Genomic DNA, 9,571 nt, shown 5'->3' on the forward strand with positions numbered 1-9,571 from the left:
GCTTTCTAGCTATTATAAATTCTTGGTTAGGGGACACCCCTTAAATGACCCCCCCCAAAAAATCAAATAACATTAGTTTTTGCAAATATAATGCAAATACCCATGCTAATTGAACTATTCACGAGACAATGACAAATGAGGCTTTGGGACCACAGCACATATTATTATGTAACTACCATACACATTAAGCAATCACCAAGTTGCAGGTAGGCCTTCCAAAAGGAGTTATTATGGTTTACCATGATCAGAGGATTGTGGTGTTATACTTAATCACGTTTTTACCTGCAAGCAGGTGTTTACAGGTGTCAAAAAGCAAAACACGGATTCTAACTGTAAACGTATAGTACTAAGGAGTTGTACAGTAATGGCACATTGTACCCACCTCCCTGTATTTTCTGCATAAAACTTCCTAATTCAGTACGAAGTGAGCTACATGAAGCAAGTTTCTCTGCATGCTTTAAAAACAAAATTTCACTTGACTCATTTTTATTAAAACGCCAAAACTCAAACACTCAATAACTAGACCTTGTTTCAATGGGTATGAAGTGAAAATTTAACACTTACAAGGTACAAAAACAATAGTGAGAGTAAAGCCTCTTTGGGGGAAGTTACTATAATCTATTGAATCCTTCAATAAAAATATACACGGCTCAATACAGACTTTAAAATTTAAAGAGTAACAATATTCAGTACATTTAGCAAGCAAATTACACAGAAACCACCAATAACCAATTAAATACCATGTAGTCATTATAGAATGAAATATAAAATAAAGAAAAATATATATATATAGAAAGAGAGAGAGATGAAAGAATATAAGAGGTAACAGGGCATATGGGTGTCATAAATCAATGGATTTTCTGATTTCTGTCCTGCCTGCTGAAAAAACTTCAGGAAGCCTGGCATATCATCTTAAGAGCCTTCCCAAAGATGATGGTCCAAAGGCAAAGCCAGGCACCTGACACCCCAAGGGCAGCTCACAGAACTTCTAAGCAGTGAAAGGAAGGGCATAAATAAAAGAACAGGAATGTCAGGAGATTTTTCAGGGACTTGGAATTACAACTCTACAGACTCTATAAATCTGTTTTTCAAGGCTGTGCTTCAACTGTCCACGGGAAAAGACCTGTTTTTCTACCCAGAGCAGAGATCCGCACCAACAGCAAGCCAGAATACCCACCAGAGCCAAAGTGAGACTGAAGTCCCGTTACAAGGAGCATACCAGCAGCCCTCTCCCCACCTCCGAGAGCCAGTCTTGGCTACATACCCACAAAACGCACAAAGGCATCTCCTAACCGGCCCAACTGAGGAACCACTGGTGGATGGGAACTGAAGGAAAACAGAGACACTTGCAGGATTCCCAGTCACCTGAAATGGGAGAATTCCCTACTCGGAGGTGGTGGGGCAAGAAGGGGTATTTCGAAGTGAAGAAACCCTTCTTGCAGAAGAAATCACTGGAAGTTCCTGGAAGCAAAAATGTGCAAGACTGCACCGCCCTAGGGTCAAGCTGGGACACTCCCACAAATCAGCCCAAAGGCCCCAAAGCCTCTCCTGAGGCCCATGGCGGCTGACCCCCGCTGTCCCCCCACTCTCTTTCCGCAGGACACCTTGTAGACAGTGTAGACAGTGGCCCAAGATGCTGCCCCTGCTCTTACCTCACAGGTGGGGGACCCGCAGGCCTTGAGCTTGTCACCATCTCCCTCCGGTAGACCAGTCCGACGTGTGGCCATCATTTCATTTCAAATTACATAGAAGGGACCAACCCTTTGGAGTCCACATTGGGGGGCGGAATGCCACCACACACCAAAAAGGGAAGAATTCCACACCAGGCTCCGAGGAGGTGCAGGGCTGGTGAAACAGGTAATGTGCCTGGGAATGGAATGTGTTTATGAAGCCCCTTCAAAACGCCCTGATGATTTCTTCGGACTTCAACGGACTTCACCGTCTTCGTCCATTTCTCGAGACTCCAAAAACAAAGAAGACGGGTCCTCTTGGCAGCTAACGAGGCCAACTGCAGAAAGCGGTCCCCCTCCTCCTCCTAGCGCTACTCCGAGACCAGGAGGAATCTGAGCGGGTCGCGAAGGCTCGAGCGTCAGCTCCCCAAAGAGATCTCTCCTAGAACAGGGAATAGTTAAAGGGCATGAACTTTCTCCAGACGCTGACCTTAGCCTTGCCACAAGTCTACACCAAGTTCGCGGTTCCAACACGCGGAAAGATTATTCGATCCCTGCGGATAAACCTCCCGCAGGAAAAAGGAAATAATCCTCCCAGATAAAACATTAAGAAAAAAGCGAAAAACTATAAATCAAGGGGAGAGAATGAGAAACATCAGAACTGCACGGTGGCTGCGACATACACGCCTGGTTGGTGTGCAGCCTTCAGGAAAAAAAAAAAATCCGTCTTCAAGTGCATTTTAATTAATGTATTTTCTGGGCAGAAGAGACAGTGTCCAGGCTCTTGGGCATCACCCAGATCCGTACACTTAACGGAAGTTTTCTCCCCACGAGATTAAAATGGAGAGGTTTTGCTTTTCAAAAACCCTGCTTGCTCCCCGACACCCCGGCCCCCAAATAAAAACAAAAAGCCAGTCCCGGAGGCGGGCAGCCCAGCTCGCCGGCGTTCGCTGGCCGGCCGGGTGAGTCTGGGCGCCCGCACCCCTGCCCCTGCGCCCCGAGGCTGCCCCCGAGGAGGCGGCTGTTTTGCTTGGCCGGCGGCAGGGCTGGGCGGGGAGGCGTGCGCGGCCGCGGGTGGGACCCGGGCGCAGCTCCCTCTCCGGGGCATTATTCTGGAGCGACAGAAATGAAGCCGCAGCCCAGGCAACTTTTATTTACTTGCTGCTCCCCAAACTACCAGTCGACACACCATCTTTCCCTTTCCCTGGGGCCACCTAGGAAAGAGAGAGAGGGGGAAAAAAAAAAAAAAGCAACGGAAAAAAAAAAAAAAAACCCCACCACCCACCTACCACTATTTCCTCCGCCCCTTCCAGAGGCGGGTCGGTGATCTCGATCTCCCGGGAAGGGCGGCCCAAATATGCACTTTTGAAAAAGGTGTCGGGAGACCCGGGGTGGGGGACAAAAAACGAGGGGCTTACCCTTCCCAGCCCGCCGGGCCCAGCTTCCGAGGCGCGGCGGCGAGCAGGAGCGGGGACGCGGGCCGGGACGCGCTAGGCCGCAGGCTCGGTTAATATTCATGAGCGGACGGGAGGCGCCCCTCCTCCACGGCCGGCCGGCCGGACCCCGGCGCCCGCCGCCGGCCTTTGTGCCCTTCCCTCCTTCCTCCGGCCCTCCCTCGCTCCGCACACGCGGGCGCGGCCCCTCCGCCCCCGCCGGGCGCCCGCCGCAGGCTCCCTCCGACCCCGAGCCAGCGCCGGGCGGGGTGGCCCGAGGTGGCGGGAAGGGAGGGAGCCCGCGGCGAGCCGGGCTCTCCACCCGCCCGCGGGCGCTGCGCCCTCTCGGCTAAGGCGGAAAGTAAAACAGACACGCACCGGAGAAAGCGGGGCGAGTGGATCCGCTCGGGGCTGCCCGGCCCCAGGCAGCGCGCCTCGCACGCCCGGCGCGAGCCGCACCGAGCGGCAGGACGATCCGGCGCTGCCCGCCGCCGCGCTCCGAGGCCGCCGCCCCCGGCCGGCCGCTCCCAGGCACCGCCGCGACCTGCCCCGGCCGGCCCCGGGCTCTCGGCCGCCGCGGGAGGGCGTGGGGCGGGGCGGCGGCCGCCGGACTCTCCCCTCGCCTCGCCGGGCCGGGCCGGGGCCGCGCTCGGGCGCCCGCGATCGCCAAGTGACAGAAGTGCCTCGCTCCGCTGCCGCGCCGAGCTGTTTCCCGGGGGCGGATTTCTCGCTTCTTCCTCCCTGGATCCACCTCCTCCCACTCCACCTCCTTCCCCTCCCCTCCCCAGGGGAGGCTCTGAGGCTGAATATTTTCTGTCTTGAATAATACGGTCCCGGGAACCGACGCTGGAGAAGGGGGGATTAGCCGGGGCAGGGGGTACTCGCCAACCCCCTCCCAAGGCGTCTCCGACCTACGAGCCCTCGCTGCCCCCCCCCCTAAAATCCGGCACACACGAAACCTCCCCTGCCTTCCCCAGTCTGCAGAGCGCAGAGCGGGAGCGGCCAGGAACCGGGGTTCCACCGGGGAGGAAGACTAGGCACCTGGTGTCAGGGCCGGAGAGGGGGGCAGCGCTTTGGCAGGATTCGCGACTTGGAGGGGTCCCCAGTCCCAGGCTGCGGGGAACATTATCTTGGCGAGTTTTCGCCCCTTTCTTTTGGCTGCGGGAGAGGAAAGAAGCTGCGATGCGACGTGCGACTTCAAGATAATAAGGGAGTGTCCCTTCACGCCCAACAGCCAAATAGCCTCTCGTGTTGGGGGAAGGGGGTCGCCGCGAGGCGTTCATTCAATTATTTTTCCTTTTGAAATCTGCAGACGGTTGGATGAAGTCGGCGCGACTAGCGCAACCGAGGGAAGGTGGTTGCGCCGCTCCACTCTACAGGTCACAGCGGCTCGGGGACCGGAGCACCGCCGCAGCAGCCCCTCCCCAACCATTCCGAGGCCTGCCTCAGCCCCCGGGCCGCTCGCTCCGCCCCGCCGCGCCTCACAACATCTCCCGCTGCAAATGGCCCAATCCGGAGACGCGACGGGAGAACGCGAGCCAATCAGAGGCTGCTGACTCACGCTTCCCTCCACCCTTTGCCCCTCCCCTAATAGGAAAAGCCACCGCCCCTCTGTCTCCCCTCCCCAACCACCCCCACTTGTCTCCCCCCGCCCAATCCGCGGGGAGGTGGCTCACCCGCTCGCATCCTCGCCGGGTTGCTTGCAGTGGGGTAGCCCGCTGCGGCGGCGGCATTTGTCACCTTGTCACCCTCATCCTCACTCCCTCCCATACACACCCCTACTCTCTTTCCCAGTCCTCCTGCTGGTGCTGTTGAGGGTCATTTGTATCCTCACTCCGGCGGGGGACTGCCAGCTATTGTGTCTGATCAGCTGCCACCACCGTCCTGAGGGAAAAGAAGGAACAAAACCAAGAAGCTACGGGGTCTGCTTACCTTTTCCTTCTTTCTTACGACACCATCCCCCGAAGATTTTAAGACACCTCCCCATCCCCTGTTCCCCGCCCGCTGCCTGGGGTCCTGTTTCTCCGTGAGGCAAAAAAAACCACCAACCAACCAAACACTTTAAAAACACACTCCCTGGAGCCTGAATACCTGTGCCTTAGTTTTCAACATTCCCCAGAGTGGAAGGTGCCCAGAATTTAGAACATACAACTAAATCCTCAGCTTCAATTAGAGGAAAGACTTAGCCTGGATCATCTTTATATGGCCATGAAATTTGCATGTTCGTGACAGCCCCTGACAAAACTAGTCAGCCAATAACAAAGAACAACAACAACAAAAAAGAATAAAATAGAGGGAATGCCTGCCAGTCACTTGGTAATTTACTGAATAGCCCACTGGGCTATAGCAGTATCCTGTTCTAGATACTGTTGAGTAAATTAAAAAGAAGTGAATAGAAATGCAGGGTTCAAATAGCGTACCTCTAGTGGGCTTATAGAATGTGTCCAGAAAGAAAAAACAATTTCCAGCACAAAACAACTCCTTACAAATGCAAATGGGCATGCATGGCTAAACAGAGGACTTCTAGGGTTAAGCTTTTTGCCATGGAAATTTTTATAAATGTTGATTTTGAAAAAGATTTTCAGTTTGCTAAAGGAGAGTAAATGGTGGCCATGGAAGGAGGCGCGAAAGGAGGTAAAATACATTTTAGAAATTGTGGGGAAATGACATAACCCAGAAAGACATTTCTATAAAGGATAAAAGGAAGCATCCTGACTGTAGGCTAGCTTCATCACCTACCTTGTGACTTAAGGTAAATTATTACCTACGTGTTTAAGTATTAGAGCTATCAAGTAATAGTACTGACTGTCATCTATATAGCACCGCCTCTGTGCTAGGTATTCCAAGAGCTTTACACACAACTTAGTGAGATAACTGTGTGACCGCCAGGATTAAGTCCAGAGTCAGCCCCGGAGTCCATGCTTTTCTCTGCAACATTGTACTACCTCAAACACGGTTTTTGAACAATAATAACAACATTAACTAACCTTTAGTTAGCTTGTTATGTGCTAATTATTGTGCTTTGTGGGTAACTAATTGAATCTTAACTCTGGGTTAGGCATGATTATGATGTGCTATGTTGGGAAATGTTTTTAAGAGCCGTGAAGAGAAGTTAGTATTAAATGTGTCTTACTTCTGTTAGGATGGGAATGATCATTATATTCTAAAATTTGGGAATATTTTTAAGAATCATTATGATAGATTGCTATCATATGTATCTAAGTGAATTAGGCTATCTGGATGGACTGTACCAGTACACAGAACTAAGACTGGGGACATCTGGGCCCCAGTCCTCTCTTGGGACCTCTGTGACAGAACCTTCTGGAGCTAACTGGACTGTTGAGAGCATCAAATGAGATAATACAGGTAAAGGGGTTTTCAAAATGTAAAAACCTAATTCTGATTACAGTCTGGTTACAAAGCCAAGTGTTTATCCTCTTCCCCCAACTAGGAACTCTTTACACTCTTTATTTTATTTTTATTTATTAGGAACATGTTTGACCCAGCTAAAAATGAGGTCAATTCCTTTCTGAAGGCATGAGCTGTAATGATACTTTATTAACGGCTTGAGCTCTCATTTAGATGTGACACTATCTGGGCATCTACAAAGTGGCAGTCATCAGCGAGTCATTCGCCATTCCAAAGGCTGATGGTGTCATTAGTGGAGAATGTAAACCCTTGGAGCTCCCCTTTTAGCTGCCCATCTTCAGCATTTCACTCATTAACACCTCCACCAGAGGGAGGGCAAGAGAAAGGAAAAGGAGCCAAACTTAAATCATGTGGCTATTTGTTAACTGCTCCAGTGAGAGATTTGGTATAACAGTGGGTTTGGGGACCACTGTAACTGAAAGGAGCTTTGGAATTAACTGTGGGCTTCACAGTTCATATCTTGATAGTTTTCTTTATCCTAAATATTATGGATAAGCAAGAGCTAACAGTAATTCTACCTTTGTTTTACTTTGAAAGGCTAATATTTTCCTCTTTTGAGCAAAGCTGATTAATAATCTAGCTTCTTGGGATGGCTGGGTAGCTCAGTCTGTTAAGTGTCTGCCTTCAGCTCAGGTCACGATCTCAGGATCCTGGGATGGAGTCCCATATCTGGCTCCATGCTCAGTGGAGAGCCTACTTCTCCCTCTGCCCGCCTCTCCCCCTGCTGTGCTCTCTCTCTCTCTCTCTGGCAAATAAATAAAATCTTTAAAAAAATAAAAAATCTAGCTTCTTAGAGTTTCCATTGAGTCTCAGAAATTAATACAGCTATATTAATAGCATCTACAAGACAATCTTGTTCACCATAATTCTGACAATGTAGGCAAGACATTTTTAAAGATGCGGATTATATCCTTAAAACATAACTTTTGACTATGTTAATGACATAATAATATTGTTTTGGTGAACCACAATCAAGGAAAAATGTCAAAGCCAGAAATAGGACCAAGTGTCTTAACCCCTGGTCTAATGTCATTCTGTTATAAACTATGGATGATTTCTACTCTGAATATAGAAGTTGGCAATTCTTAGAGGCACAAGTGTTTGCCAGTGAATTCCACAGATGAAATGTGTAATTTGGGATGAAGCATTTGTAAAACTATGTGTCTGAGGCAGTTAAGACCAATGGCCCTCAGAAGAGTAAGCATTTTTTTTGGTTTTAGGACTATACTTAGACTTTACTTCTTTTTCATACAATAGTAAAAAGACACTGCTAATATTTCTTCTGTTTCTGCTTTCTGCTAATAGTAAAAATATTACCTCCTAATATTTCTTGGAAAATAGTAAAAATATTACCTGCTAATATTTCTTGGAAAAAGACTTTCATGCTGAATTGAATAGTTCCAGAAAACCCACCTCTCTAGCAAGGCATTCACAACTATAATCAAGAGAATGGAGTAATGGTCCATAATAAATAAATTTTCTAAGATTCTTCTTTCTTCATCATCTCTTTTACAATAATAATGTAAATCATTTATTAATTTAATGTTCTGCCTTGGCTAGATACATGACATTATTTCTGTCCCCAGGATGACTATTATCAGTTATTAATTTCTAATCGAAAGAGGAGTGACACTACTTAATCCAGTGTATACAGGGCCTAGAAAACTACCATACACAATAGATACTTTTTAATAATTTCCCTGCGCTCAGCTTATTGTGGTTTTTTCCTCCTCTGGATTACTATTCTGCTTGGGGTTTTTTGGATATTTTTTTGTTTGTTTATTTGTTTGTTGCTATGAATTACTTACTTGATCATAAACAATCTTATGTTCTCATTTAACTGTAACTGAATATTGTCTCCCTTTCTATCTAGATTTTAAACTTCTGTGGGGAGAATTCGTAGGGCTTTTACTTCTTTTCAGTCCCCATAATACCTACAACAACTTTCACACACAGAAATCACTATAAAATGAGGGTGCCTGGGTGGCTCAGTGAGTTAAGCCTCTGCCTTCGGCTCAAGTCATGATCTCAGAGTCCTGAGATCTAGCCCTGCATCGGGCTCTCTGTTCAGCAGGGAGCCTGCTTCCTCTCTCTCTCTGCCTGCCTTTCTACCTACTTGTGATCTCTGTCTGTCAAATAAATTAAAAATATTTTTTTAAAAAAGAAATCACTATAAAATGATTCAAGAATGGAATGATGATTGCATCACTATTATTGATAAAGATTGATACCTCAAGAAATTCCTGGCTGGCCAGCAACTCTCCAGAGTCCAGGAAGATTTGTGTATATGCCTGTATGCATATGCTTAAAATGGAGAGTATAAATTACAAGAGTTGTCCAAAGAGAGTTCTTCCTTCACCTTCCAGAAATGCTACATCCTATCTCTACTTGACTTCACTTCTGGTGAATGAGCTATTTTTTTGGCCACAACACCATGCCAAAAATTAAGGTCACTTGCATTGTCAGTTATTCTAAAATATCAGCCCATAGTTTATCCAAAGTCATGTATCAAATGTTTTCCTCCAGATTCAAATTATTTTTCAGCAGCAGCATCTCCATAATTAAACTTGAATGGTATAGTAGTCTTATTCATCAGCATTATTAAGATTATATTTCTATATTTTAAGAAAAACTAGCATAAAAATATACAAGTTTCTATTTTATCCTAAGAATCGTGATTTTCACTTATAAGCATTCCAGTTTTCCTTAAAATATGAGACACATTTTTTTAAATGTTTCCACCCACCCAACTACATATGAGCTAGAACATCCTGTGAAAATACCATGCAATCTGGGTAGAAAGCCATATTACTGGAAAATGAAAATATGCTTTTATTATCTTGGAATTTAGCTAAGTCTTAACCATTCTAACTAAGAAAGTGTGCTAGCAATTGACTTTGATATTATAGCCCTAATCCAGAGCAACCGAATCTTTTTCAAAAGAATGGGAAAAAAAAAAAAAAAATGAGCTAGCTTTCCATTTTCATAGAGCAAAAGTAGGAGAGACATTGAAAAACCTCTGAATTACTTAATTCAGTA

General features: G+C 47.1%; 1 protein-coding gene across 1 annotated transcript in view; it reads right to left on the bottom strand.

The window, feature by feature from the left end:
• The window catches only part of ARHGAP21 (Rho GTPase activating protein 21), a 136,273-nt gene extending 132,682 nt beyond the window's left edge, over window positions 1-3,591 (bottom strand). The window contains 2 exon segments of the mRNA XM_032349643.1: window positions 1,653-2,112; window positions 3,482-3,591. Of these exon segments, the coding sequence (XP_032205534.1) occupies window positions 1,653-1,730 (78 nt within the window). The 5' untranslated portion in view covers window positions 1,731-2,112; window positions 3,482-3,591.
• Between the last annotated feature and the right edge of the window lie 5,980 nt (window positions 3,592-9,571).

Source organism: Mustela erminea, chromosome 6 (genome assembly GCF_009829155.1).
Source record: "Mustela erminea isolate mMusErm1 chromosome 6, mMusErm1.Pri, whole genome shotgun sequence".
In the NCBI taxonomy this organism is placed as follows: Eukaryota; Metazoa; Chordata; class Mammalia; order Carnivora; family Mustelidae; genus Mustela; species Mustela erminea.